The sequence below is a fragment of the Molossus molossus genome, unplaced genomic scaffold (genome assembly GCF_014108415.1).
Source record: "Molossus molossus isolate mMolMol1 unplaced genomic scaffold, mMolMol1.p scaffold_m16_p_1, whole genome shotgun sequence".
Taxonomy (NCBI): domain Eukaryota; kingdom Metazoa; phylum Chordata; class Mammalia; order Chiroptera; family Molossidae; genus Molossus; species Molossus molossus.
In genome coordinates this window covers 95,472,453-95,486,648 of record NW_023425344.1, presented here as the reverse complement: position 1 = coordinate 95,486,648, position 14,196 = coordinate 95,472,453, and the positions used below count along the sequence as shown (strand labels likewise).

At 49.6% G+C, this 14,196-nt stretch overlaps 1 protein-coding gene across 1 annotated transcript in view; it reads right to left on the bottom strand.

The window, feature by feature from the left end:
* Window positions 1–12,474, bottom strand: part of PFKFB3 (6-phosphofructo-2-kinase/fructose-2,6-biphosphatase 3) — an 87,281-nt gene extending 74,807 nt beyond the window's left edge. The window contains exon 1 of the mRNA XM_036241779.1: window positions 12,372–12,474. Within this exon, the coding sequence (XP_036097672.1) occupies window positions 12,372–12,387 (16 nt within the window). The 5' untranslated portion in view covers window positions 12,388–12,474. The remainder of the gene's footprint in view (window positions 1–12,371) is intronic.
* Window positions 12,475–14,196: the final 1,722 nt, after the last annotated feature.

Sequence of the window (14,196 nt, the reverse complement as noted above, 5' to 3'; positions counted from 1 at the left end):
CACAACTCTCTCTCACCCCACATCCAATCCATCGCCGTCTCCATCCACTAAGTATATTCAGAATCCAATTACTTACAACCACTTGCCCTCCACCACCCTGATCTAAGCCAGAATCACCGCTCCCTGATAGACCTGGTCTCCCTGCTTCACCCTCATCACCCTACAAACTACTCTCAGGAGGGCAGCCACATACTGCATGTGTGGGGTATAACAGGCAGTGTATTAATTCCACGCCTCCACTAAAACCCGCTGAGGGTTTCCCATCCCACCCTGAGCAAGAGGCCAAAGCCTTACAGTGACCTGATCTCCAGGACCCGCCCCTGCATTTCTCTACCCTGCCCCACAGTCATGCTGCTCCATCCTCTCTGGCCTCCCACATTCAGTGCAAAGAGGCCCCACCTCTGCACCTACACTGCTCCCTGCTGGAGTGCTTGCCTAAGATGTCACATGGGGGGGGCGGGGCAAGGGGAAAATGTCACATGGCCCACTTCTTACTCCCTCTGTGGGTCACCTCTCAGTCACCATACTATTTCTTTCTTTTTTTTGTTTTGTTTTTTGTGGTACGTGCCCCTAGCAGGAACCGAACCCAGGACTCTCTGGTCCGCAGGCTGACGCTCACCCGCTGAGTCAAACTGGCCAGGGCTGACCATACTATTTCAAAGGCCCCTACCTTGGCCCTGGCCAGGTAGCTCAGTTGGTTAGAACCCAGTATGCCAAGGTTGGAGGTTTGATCCTGGGTCAGGGCACATATAAGACTCAACCAACCAATGAATGTATAAATAAATGAAACAACTTATCTATATCTATATCTATATCTATATCTATATCTATATCTATATCTATATCTATATCTATATCTATTTATCTTCACCCAAGGACATTTTCTTTTTTTTTTTTTTTTGCATTTATCTTCAGATAGAGCGGGAGGGAGAGAGGGAGAAAGAGAAAGAGAGAAACATCAATGCGAGAGAGACACATCAAGTGGCCACCACCCACACAACCCCAACTGGAGCTGAGGACAAACTGCAACTGAGGTATGTGCCCTTAGCTGGAACTGAACCCAGGATGCTCTGGTACGTGGACCGACACTCTAACCACTGAGCAAACTGGCCAAGGCAACAAGTCGATATTTCTCTCTCTCCCTTTCTCTCTCTCTCTCTCTCTCTCTCCCTCTCTTCTTTTCTCTCTCTCTCTATAAAAAACAATACAAATATTTAAAAGGCCCTGTCTCCACCTCCATCTGCCTCCTCTTTCTTGCTTTTCTCCTCAGCACCTGTACCCATCAGGCACATCTGTATTTTCTTACTTATCTGTTTATTGCCCATCTGCTCCCATTAGAATGTAAACTCCATGAGGGCAGGCATTTCTGTCTATTTTGTTCAAGGCTGCACCCTCAGCACTTCACCCACACGGGGTTTATTTTTTTATTTTGTTTTTGTTTTTAATCCTCACCCGAGGACATTTTTCCATTTTTTGTTCAGATAGAGTGGGAGGGAGGGAGAGGCAGAGAGAGAGAAACATCGACGTGAAAGGGACACATCAAGTGGCTGCCACCCGCACGACCAACCAGGGCCGGGGACAAACTGCAACCGAGGTATGTGCCCTTAGCCAGAACCGAACCCGGGTCTCTCTGGACCGCAGGCTGACGCTCTAACCGCTGAGCCAAACTGGCCAGGGCCCCACATGGGGTTTACTAGGCATTGAACAGCTGTTTGCCACATGACTGAAGGGCTTATGGAAAGGGCTAAAGTAACATCACAGGCCAGGGCAGGTACCAGCAAGCAGGTGCAGCCAACAGGCTTCCAACTGTGTTCCTTGCCTTTTCTACCAAATCTATAAGCCTCCCTTTCTTAATGTTCCCAAAATGTTTATTTTGTAAATGGCCTTAGAGAAATGTGGCACTTACAGATGGCTGGTTGTTATGGGACCTCCATCTTTCATTCAGATCACTGCTTCCTCCCACAGCTGCCTGGCTCAGGAAGCCCCCAGAGAGGTTGTCCACCTACAGTGCCTGCCTGCAGAAGCCTGAAGCAGGACCACCCACATCTTACTAGAGACCCTAGCTCACATCAGGAACTCTAACTGCAAGGGAGTCTGGGAAATGCAGCTGACAGCTTCCCAGCATCTGCAGTACGAGCTGTTGCACTAGAACAGCATTTTCAAGATTGTGGATTAGTCCCCATTAGTGGCCTAGAAATCAATTTATTGGAACCAGACCAGAATTTTTTAAAAGTGAAAGTGAGTTCATTAGTGAAGCAATGAGATAGAGAATAGACTACTCCACAGACAGAGCAGCACAGAATTTTTTTGTAATGAAATGGAATAGATTAGAGAATGTCAGCATGTACTGCATATTCAAGGGATAAGTACTGTTTCATTAATATTTCTGTCCAGTCCTCAACCCAGAACTATTAGACTTTCTGGCACAGCAGACTTTTTAATATATTAATTATTTATTTGTTTGTTTGTTTTATCCTCACACGAGGATATTTCTTTTTTTGCATTTATCTTCAGATAGAGCGGGAGGGAAAGAAGGAAGAAGAGAAACATTGAAGTGAGAGAGACACATCAATTGGCTGCCACCCACACAACCCCAACCGGGGCTGGGGATGAACTGCAATGGAGGTACGTGCCCTTAGCAGAAACCGAACCGGGACTCCCCGGTCTGCGGGCCGATGCTCTAACTGCTGAGCCAAACCGGCCAGGGCTATTCTTTTTAATTTTTAAAATATTTTTTCTTTATTCATTTTAGAGAGAAGGAGAGAGAGATAGAAACATCGACTTGCCGCCTCCTGCGCGCTCCACTGGGGATTGGGCCCACAACCTGGGCATGTGCCCTGACCAGAAATCGAACCGGTGACCTCTTGGTGCATGGGTTGACACTCAACCACTGAGCCACACCAGCTAGGCACATCACTTTTTAAAAAAATCCTCAGTTAACTCAAATGTGTGGCTAGGTATAAGAGCCATAGGTGTCTGGTTGTTGTTTTTTTAAATATGTTTTTATTGATTTTTTTTTTTTTTAGAGAAAGAAACATCAATATGAGAAAGAAACATCCATCAGCTGCCTCCTGCATGCCCCTTACTGTGGATCAAGACCACAACCCCAGCATGTGCCTTGACCTGGAATCAAACCAGGACTTCTCAGTCCATGGGAGGACGCTCAATCCACTGAGCCACACCAGCCAGGCTGGTTCGGTTCTTTTGTTCTTAGAGAATTGGTGTTTCTGTTCCTGTTGTTCCAGGCCAAGATCTGGCCACCCTAAGAGTCAGATGGTCATGGTGTAGAAGGCCAGGCTTTCCCTAGAGTCTGTCTGCATCTTTCTCATGGCCAGAATCTTATCTTTCTCTCTTCCTGCTTTGAAGCCCTCACTTCCTTGGGGGTACCTCTCAAAGCCTCTGATCTCCACCCACTGACTGATGAAACTCTGCTCTGCCTGTGACTGGGCTTGCCCACATCCCCAAGCTTCCTGGATGACTTCAGCAGCCTTGGCGAGGGCTTCCTGAATCCAGTCTCTGGGGTACTGTATGTCAAGCAGACAGGTAAAATACCAAAGCAATTCAGGCCTAAGAAAGAACATAGTTGTTTCCTCAAAAGATCCAGCAAACAGCTCTGCACCCTTCACATCAAGGGAGGAAGCCAGGGCAAGGTCCACACCTCGGGAAGACCTGCTTGCTTTTCATCTAGCTGACGACACGGAGAAGAGGGAGCCTCCCTTTCTGACAAACTGATGGTTGACACCAGGCAGGGGAAGTGCGTTTGCAGAACTGCCATATCAGTTGCTTTCTGAGCAACATCTGGAGGGGCTGCTTGTGGATGGGGCAGGACAGCCACAAACCCGTTTGCTCTTCAGACTTACCCAGCCTGGCTTCCAACCAGGACTTAGACATCCCCAGGCCCAGGTACCCCTTCCTCAGTCCCAGGACATGAGATGCAACCAGAAGCCACAGGTACTATTTGGAGCCAACAAGAAGGGGGGGCCACTTTTCCCCTCTTACTGTTGTCCCCTCCACTGGCCTAATCACCATGAGGAAGCAGGAGAACTATTCCTCTGCAGGTCATGAAATGATGAGCAACTTTTGCATTTTTTATAGTTTCCTGCATTTCCCAAGGTGCTTACAATTGAACATATGTGAAAAACACTAGGGCTTCCAATTTGTGAAATAAATTCGTTAAATCTCTTCCCCAACCCTCTGTGAAAGTGTTCTGCATGGGAGAACCTGCTACTAATGATTACTGTAGACTCTGGAAAGAGTAGCAGAGTTCTTAGCCCTGGAGCTACCTGAAGGAACCACATGTCTATGATTACGACAGCTTGACATCGGGACAGAGACTCCCAGCCTGGCTTAATAGGACAGAAAGGTGTCATGTGCATCCACAGAAGGTAGACTCCAACATCAGCTTCCTTTTGGCACAAATTTCAGTCCTGAAATCAAAGCCACAGGAACAGAGACCAGAGAAGGCAGGGCCATGGCTTCTTCGTTAGCTACTCGCCTGAAAACTTAGTCTCTCACCTGGAGAGGCTGGGAGAGAGCAGGCCAGGATCCCAGGACAAGGCACAGAGGGAATCCCTTCTGCCTCCCTAGAGGCTTGGGACACTGTGTGTTGCAACAAGCATCCAAGCAATTGGGAAGCATCAATCTCTGAGTCAGAGTGGGAGCAGATCTCAGTTCACTCCCTTCTTTTACAGATGGCTGAGGCCAAGAGCTCTGAAGTGGCTTACCTGAGATCACCCAGCCAGTTACAGACACGGGTGGACCTGTCACTACCTGGACTCCGGGCTCCCAGGCTAGTGTTTTCTACACATTCCATTCTTAACGAGTGGCGCGCCCGACCACACCTCTGAGGCTTCACCCAGCTTCCTGCACCGCCACTCCTACTGCCTGTGGGTATCTGCCAGGGCTGCTCTCAGAACTGTCCCAGCGAAGGACTAACAAACACTCAGAGCCTAACTGATCTGTAAACAGGGCCACATTCCTGCAGAATGAGTGAGTGGTCTCACGTGAAGTCACCTGGGCGCCACCATGTTGGGGGACTGGCTGATGTTACATAAGACCTCGGCTCTTCCGCCACATCAGACCACAGCTCCTACAGAACAGCAGGCAGGGGTGAGGGCTAGGGGCACCCAGCCCATCCCCTCCCTTCTCCTCTTTTCTCTGACCCACTGCCCCTGCCCCTCCCACTGCCCTTTTGTGACCTCTTTCCCCCTTGTTCATTCTATCTAGCTTTCACCACAAATATAACAATTGGGAAGGATGAGAAGACTGGCCTTCCTTACACGCCAAGATGCTCTTTCCCATACCTCCTGGGGACTGGCTGCAGATACGGAGAAAGGAGAGAGGCCAGGTGCTGGGACAAAAATGAAGACCCAGGCCCTGCCCTTGGGAAGGTCGTGATGGCCTGTGAAGTTAGAGACACAATTCATTGCAGAGGATTAATAATGAGATGGATGCTTAAACACTTCAAAGATCTACAGGTGTTTCTGGCTCTCTACAAAGAGAAAGTCTACCTGCGTGAGACCCCCCAATCTGAATGAACCAGTATTCAGACTACACCTTATGCTCGCAGCACCCACCGATGTGAATGTTGTTCACAACTTGATAGTTCCCGAAAAAGTACCAAAATGGTGACCAAAGTAAAAATCAGAAATGTGTACACCTTGTTTACATTTATGGCTTGGTACTGTCTTTATTTTATTTTTTTTAATATGTATGTATATATGTATTTTTAGAGAGAGAGGAAGGGAGAGAGATAGAAATATCGATGTGAGAGAGAAACATCGATTGGCTGCCTCCTGCCCGCCCCACACTGGGGATTGAGTCCTCAATCCTGGCATGTGCCCAGACCAGGAATGGAATCAGGGCCCCTAAGTCCATGGGACGATGCTCAATCCACTGAGCCACACCAGCCAGGCAGTACTGTCTTTATTTTAAATTTACATATGGGGAGGAGACCATAATTTTTCAGTGATTATGGTTTCTGATGATCTTAATTTGGCTCTGCAACTACCCATTCCAGAGAAAAATGGGAGTTTTTGACAAATCAACCAAGCACAAGAATTTATGAAGCACTTACTACCATATGGCCCTATGGAAGTAGATATACAGACCCTCCCCCGGATAGCTGACAAATAAACATACAGGAAGCATTTTTTTTTTATCTTCACCCGAGGACATTCCTGCATCCATCTTCAGATAGATTAGAAGGAGAGAAGGAGGAAGAGAGAGAGAAACATCGATGTGAGAGAGACACATTGACTGGCCGCCACCCACACAACCCCATGGGGACGGGTCAAACTGCAACCGAGTCAAGCTGGAACCAAACCCAGGACTTTCTGGTCCGCGAGCTGACGCTCTAACTGCTGAGCCAAACCAGCCAGGGCCAGGAAGCATTTTTGAGGACACATTTGAAATGCTGGTTATGGGACAGGGTATACCTGCAAGAGCCCCATCTACATAGAGTAGATGGAAAAGGGGGCAGAGAAGACTTGAACTTGAGCAGAGCCTTAAAGAATGACGAGAAGCGTACATGTACGTACGTGCAGAGACTCATGCTCATGCCTGAGTAAGTGTAGCATGAAGGATGGTGGGCATTTGGGAGGGTGTGGCTGGGTCCAAGAAAAGCAGAGGATGTCAGAGAAAAGCAACAGATTGCAAAAGCACAGGGTGGCCCGAGGCTGGTTACGACTGGACACTGAGGAACATATCTGACCACAGCAGAGAATGAGCTTTAAGGAGTAACAGGAAAACGTTAGAAGGGCACAGCTCAACGATAAGAGACCTGCAAAGACACTATCAGCTGAGAATTCACAAGATAAACTGCAGAGGGAAAACTTGGAGATGGAAGGCCCCTGATCAGACGCTGAGCCAAAGCCGACGTCCCCTTCCTTGGGGAGCACGCTGCAGGCATGCCAGGGGCAGAGCTCCGAGATGGCCTGGGAGCCCTGTTCTCACCCAGGAAGCTGGTGGGCCCCAAGGGAAGAGAGCACCCCCGAACACAGCCGGCCAGTGCAGGCACCCGGGGCCCAGGGCGGCGCCCAGCAGCGTAAGTGCTCTGGAAAGGAAGGAGAGAACCCAGGACCAGCCTGGTTCCTCCTGGACAGTGTCTTTTCAGGATCTGCTCTTTGCACTCCCACTGACGAGAGAAAAGGAGGACAGGTCCTGATTTGGGGTCTAAAAATCTTGATCTATCTGTGAGTTCCTGTTGCAAGCAGCTGACCTGCAGGAATTCCAAAGGGGTTGCTTCCCCTCTGATGGCACAACTTGTTTTTCGCTACGTTCCCTGAGCATCCCTGGAACCCTGTGACCAGCAGGGGCCTGACATCTGGCTGGCTTATCAACCCCACAACACCTGACAGCAGTGTCCTGAGTCACCTCGAGAGAGGCAGAGCCCGGCTGTTTTCACATGTAGGCCCATCTGGGTCAGTCTGCACCCATCTCTCAAAGATTCAGGTGAGTCAGGCATCTAAGTCTGTCCCTCCACTTGATTCAAATGTGAAAGAAGATGCTGGTTCAGAAGGAGACACCTCCTACTATGTGGTTTCTGCCTGCTCTACATCCTATCCTATCACTGTGGTCTGTGCTGGAAAGGCAGAGTACAGACATCAAAGTCCCAGCTCTGTTTAGCACCCAGTCTGATGAGGGAACTTAGACAAGTTACACAACCTTTCTAAGCCTTACTTCCTTTATCTTTACAATGAAAATAATAACACCATGCACCAAAGGGTCCGAGGGCAGTTGTGAGGATAAATGAACACAGGTATGGCACTTAGCACAGCACCTAGGTATCAGCAAGTGTTCGTTTGGCATCTTATTGTTATTTACTATTAGAACCTCCACCCCTAGTTTCCTGTCCCTTCTGAAGGTGGAGATGTGCAAGAATACTTGAGGCATGGCTATCTGGGGACATCAAGAATTTAGACTCCAGTCTCTGAGCAGAGCCACACCTAAATCACCTAAACAATCATGATTTATCCTATTTTTATTTATTTATTTTGCTTTTTTTTTAAATTTTTTATTTTTGTTACAGATGTTTCTCCTTTTTTACCCCATTTGCAACCCCCCTCCCCATCCTCCCTGCCCCGTCCCCGGCTTTGTTGTCCATGTCCATTGGTTATGTGTACATGCATATAAGTTCTGTGGTTTATCCTATTTTTAAAGCTCTCCTCTCTTAGAGTAGGAACTGCCTGAGCCTCCCTTTACAGCTAGTTTCCAGCTTTTTTTTTAAAATCTTCATCCAAAGATATGTTTTTATGGCTTTTTTTTTTCATTGATCCTAGAGAGAGGAAGGAACAGGGAGAGAGAAACATCGATGTAAGAGAGAAACATCGATTGGATGCCACCTGTACATGTCCCAACTGGGGACTGAACCCACACCCTGGGTATGTGCCCTGATTGGCAATCGAACCTGAGACCCTTTGGTGCATGGGATGATGCTTTAACCACTGAGCAACACTGGCCAGAGCCAGTTTCTGGCTTTGATCAACCCATTCATGGCCTTGCTCTGAGTCTTGTTTTTCCTGCCCCCTTCTGTTCTCACTAATTTCCTTCATGTTTCACACAAGGACATTTCCTTCTCCTTACTCAAATCAATCTGCAAACCTACTTCTTCCAGCAACTTGGCTGAGGATCCAACTCTATTCCCCAACTGCAGCCACCATCACCCTGGAACCGGCCAAGAAGAGACCTGAGCATGAATGTAGTGCTTACATTTCATCCTACCTGCCAGCTGGAACGGTCACTGCCAGCTGCTGCCCGGGCTAGTCTCGGCCACCACCAGTCATTCCATTTATGCTACATAGTTTCTGCCTGACATTACCATAGCGCTGTGGACCACGTCAGAGAGGAAGAAAGGTCTAACTACAGGGAGGGACTTGCCAAGTCTATCTTATTGACCCAGAGCCTAGTGCATGCCTGGTGCACACCAAGCCACGCAATCTAGAGGATGAATACATGAATGAATGAATGAGTTGCTCCCAAAGTCTTACTTGTCAAGACACAGAAACACAGCATGGGAAGGAACTTAACAGTTAAGTCCGTGGGAAATCCTCCATCTGGCTTCTCTTTGTTTTGGGGAGAAAAGCAAAATCTTTTCATTTCCTATTGTTTTTAATTACTTTTACTTTTTTTTTTTTTTAATCCTCACCCGAGGACATTTTTTGATATTTTGTTCAGATAGAGTGGGAGGGAGAGAGAAAGAGAGAAACATTGAGGTGAAAGGGACAAATTGAGTTGTTGCCACCCGCACGACCCAACTAGGGCCAGGGACAAACTGCAACCGAGGTATGTGCCCTTAGCAGGAACTGAACCCAGGTCTCTCTGGACCACAGGCCGACGCTCTAACTGCTGAGCAAAACCGACCAGGGCTACTTTTACTTTTTTTTTTTCTCCATATTTTGTTCAGATAGAGTGGGAGGGAGAGAGAGGAAGAGACAGAGAGAGAGAAACATCGACATGAAAGGGGCACATCGAGTGGTTGCCACCTGCACAACCCAACCAGGTCAGAGGACAAACTGCAACTGAGGTACATGCCCTTAGCAGGAACCAAACCTGGGTCTCTCTGGACCACAAGCCAACGCTCCAACCGCTGAGCCAAATTGGCCAGGGCTACTTTTACTTTTTTTAAAATGTGTTTTCTTTATTGATTTTTAGAGAGATAGGAAGGGAGAGGGAGAGAGAGTGATGGAAACATGGATAAGAGAGATCATCGATTGGCCGTCTCCTGCATGCCCCCCACTGGGGATTTGACTCACAACCTGGGCATGTGCCAACCAGGAACCGGGGACCTCTTGGTGCATGGGTTGATGCTCAACCACAGAGGCACACCAGCTGGGCAACTTTTTTTTTTTTTAATCCTCACCTAAAGACATGTTTTTATTGATTTTAGAGAGAGAAGAAGGGAGAGAGAGAAAAAGAAACATCGATCAGTTGCCTTCTATACATGCCCCAACCGGGGATCAAACCTGCAACCTAGGTATGTGCCCCGAATGGGAACGGAACCTGCAACCTTGTGATGTTACGGGATGATGCTCCAACTAACTGAACCATCCGGCCAGGGCCTTAAATTACTTTTCCAAATAGTTAATACATTCATACAGTTCAAAATTCAAAAAGATATAATTTTCAACTCTTGGAAGCCATTTAACCACCTGGAGCCTCAGTTTTCTTCATCGGCAAAATGGACCCTTGAATAGGGACAGCTGAGTGGGGACTGGTGAGACAGTGCACATAAAAGCAAACACTTAGTGAGGTGAGATCTGCCTGGACTGGGAGGGTGCCGTCTGAAGTCTCCACCATCTGACAGCTGCAGGAATGGGGTGCTCCCCCTCACAGGCAGACCTTTCCAAGTCAGGCAGCTCCAGGTGACATCTCATCACCATGCTGAACAAACCCGGTATCTCTGTATTTTCCACTTGTGCTCAATGAAGTGGGAAGTTCTGCCTTAGACGCGAAGTCCTCCAGAGTCCCCACCCAGGCTTAGACCAAAGCCTCCAGAAAACCCAGCTGTTTCTCACAACCTGGGAGATTCAGAAATCAGCATCCACAGAATGAAGGGGCAGTATTTTCCTCTTCATGCAGCGAAGTTCTCTTCAGATTAAAAAAACAAACGAAAAAGCTTAACATGGTTGGCAGTGTGCAAATGCTTTGTCCTGTGTGATGTAGTAATACACTAAAATATCCTGTCATAAAGTGAAATCTTCATTTATAAAAATCCTTTAGCAGCCCAGTTGTTTGATCTTTGCTGCATCAGGGTACCCGGAGTGCTGGGACAAGTAAACAGGCATCTTTGCCTTTGGGGAGTTTGCCACCAGAGACCTCAAGGACCCAGTGGGCAGGGAAGGTGATCAACTCAGCAGAGAAATGACCATTCATACTGCAGTGAAATGAGGTCAGGCGGGGCTCTGAGAGAACCTCCCGAAACAAGGTGGCCATGTTATATATGGAATAATGGAGACATTGAGGACAGTAACCATGGGACTAACCATCATCAGCTGACTGAGGACCAAATAGAGCTCAACGTCCCTGTTCTTAGCTGTCTCCTTCCTTTCCACCCCACCCCAACAGGACCGGGAGTGCCAATCATCCCCCTTCACAACCAGGAGCTCCAAATGGCATCTTAGCAACCTCTGTATAGGGACAAAGGCCAACAGGGTGTCACGGCAACTGTAGCATTAACCCGACAACCTGAATTATGAGGGACGTGAAGAAAGTGCAAGAAAGGCGGGGTGGAGGGAGCGGGAGAAAGCTCACAGCATGGGCCCCAGTACCAGTCTCAGAGTCAAGTTCCTCTCAGTTCTCACCCTCAGCTGTAGCCAGGTTGGGGTAGGGAAGCCTTGGGTCTTCAGTGATATGAGTCACCAGAGCCCAAGCCTCTCTCAACACAAATAGAAAAGGCAGAGGCGTCAGACAGTTCTGACTGGAAAGTAAATTTGAGTCTCCCTCCCTCTCCCAGGCCCCCACCCGGCCCTACGGTGCCTCGGGAGCAGCAGGGCCTGCGTGCCCTGCCCACAGCGCGGGGCCAAACACAAGGGCGACTCTTTCCACACCGGGACCACAGGAGCATCTGGGACGTTCCCCGCAGCCTTGCGCGCACACCCACCACCCCGTGCGGAGGAGAAAGCGCCTGGGAGGTGCCTAAATGGAGGAGGCACATCACCTAGGGAGGCCTGAGGTGGGCCATGCAGGGTGCCCCGCGCACCGAGGAAGATCTTGCCCGAGGGCAACTTCCTAGTCAATCTCCCCTCTCCAAGCGTCTGCTTTTCTGTGCACCGTCTCACCAGTCCCCACACAGTCGTCCGTGTTCAAGCGCCCATTTTGTCCATGAAGAAACTGAGGCTCCGGGTGGGTCCATGACTTCCCACGGGTGGGAGGTGGGAAAGGGAGAAGACGGGATTCACACGCACATTTGCCTTCTGCACCAGCCGTGCCCCCAGTACCCCTCCTAGATTCATACTGCAGTCCGCCGGGATCCGGCGCTGCAAGGACCCGCCACTGCAGCGCCCCCAGATCGTCCGTTCGGAGAATCCTCTGCCACCTGCACCTCGGAACTCAGCGGAGCGCAAGGGAGGGGGCGCTCCCGCTGCCAAGCCTCGCGCCCAGCTCTGCGCCCCCGCTCCGCACCCGGGGTCCGCCCGCGCGCGCTGAGGGGCGGCGCCGGCCGGGAGGGTTCGATGCCAGGCTGGGGCTGGGGACGCGGAGCCGGGGTGGGGGTAGTTCTGGGCACAGAGCGCAGTGCTGGCCCGGATGGGACAACGCGGCGCCCTATCGTGGCACCGCCAGCGACCACCCCCGGCACCGCCGCGGTCCCGCCCTGGGCTCCTCACCTGGCCCGCGCAGGTCCCCGGGCTGGTTCCGAGGGGGACCCTGCCTACCTTTCCTGAAGGGCATCGCGGAGGCCGCTCCCCGCAGGGCCAGCCTGGGACTCTAAGGCCGGGCGACGTCCAAGTGCCAGCCCCTCAACTCGGGGGCTCCTGCAAGCTCCGGGTGCAGGACGAGGGTGAGGGAAAGGGACTTATTTGGGCAAAGCCGGGGCGCGTCACCCAAGGAGGTGGAACCCGGCGAGGCGGGAAGCGCGGCGGGGGAGGGGGGGCCCTCGCGGAAACCGCTTAACCCCTGCGCGCCCCGCCGGGCCGCCCCTGCAGCCCGCCCCCTGCGGCCCGCCCCTGCCCCGCCGAGCGGCGACCTGAACCGAAAGCAAGCTGGTCCTGATCAGGAGGAAAATCAGCTCACTGGTCAACTCCTTCGAGCTTTTCAGGGACATCATCCCTGGAAGGATTTGGAGAACTTTATCCCATTTTTATCTTTAGGTCTTCAGGAGCATAGGACAGGCACAGAGGACTGCCCAAATGGCCGGCTGGATTGAATAGAAATTACATCAGGGCTGGAGGGAGTCACCCCCAAAAGTACCTTTCTGGTACTCATCCTGGCCACTCATTCAAAATCCTTCTACTCCCTCTTCTCCTGCTTGGCTTTATTTTTCTCTGCATCACCTCCGACACACTTTCTATTTTTCCTTTTGTTCACTGCTGTTTCTCTGGAATCTTGAGCAGTACCTCACGCACAGGTCAATAAATATGCTAATAATAATAGTGATAATAATAATGATAATGACAAGACTTAAGGAACTCTAACCTAGAGAAATAGGGGAGGGCGATCCTCCCTCACATTCCAGCTTATTTTGCCTCTGTGAAGGCCAGTACCTGAGAAAATGCTTTATTATTTGGTGGGCTCAAATCTCTCAAAGACAGGTCACCTTTCCAGTCAGCTTAGTGTGAAAAGTGCTGTTTCATATTGCAATTTGAAGAAATGATGTTAGGAACAATGTTCTGATCTAAAATTTAAAGTACCCATGGCCCTCTTTCAATGTAGTGAAAAAACCCATCCAGGTGAGCTGAAAAGTCAGAACAAGTGGGTTGTTGTTGTTTTTTTTCATCACTCCTTAATCAGAATCAGTTTCTTAGCCTGCTATCTTTTATGGGTAATAGTTGTAACTCCTTCCTCATTTTATTTTTTAAACTCAATTTATATTTGTTTTATTTTATTATTATTATTTGGGGGGGGGGGTGGTATGTGCCCTTAGCAGGAACCGAACCCAGGACTCTCTGGTCCGCAGGCCAACGCTCCAACCGCTGAGCCAAATCGGCCAGGGCTCCTTCCTCACTTTTGAAGGGAGAAGATGCCTAGGAGATGGAAGTAAGTGTTACTACTTCCTGTTAGACAGTATACTGCCTGTTGTTGTGGGGACAACAGCCCTGGTAGGGCCTTCTGGAAAGACACATGGGCCTGGCTGGAGATCAAGATCATGAACAATGAGGCTTCATTCAGTTCCTGTGCCAGGGCCTTGGTGAGTGTGGTTGTCAGTCTGTGTGAGCAGAGCAAGAAGGGATGTTTTAGGAATTGCAGATTTCATTGCCCTTTTCCCTGTCATAACCATAACACCAGGTGGACATGCACTTTACTTGGTTGCCATGGAAGGTAGATATTATCTAAGGCTAGAGAAAGTGCTTAAGGCTGCACATCTCATACTTGCCCAGCTACAAGTCATAGTGAAGCCAGAGCACATGCCCTTTGTCTGAGGTGGGCCTTTCTTTCTTCTATTTGGCACCTTTACTGCTCTGTGGACTCACCTGGCTGATTGTGATATAGTAAAAAAAATATATATATATATGTAATATTTGTTGCTGGTTCCTGGCACAC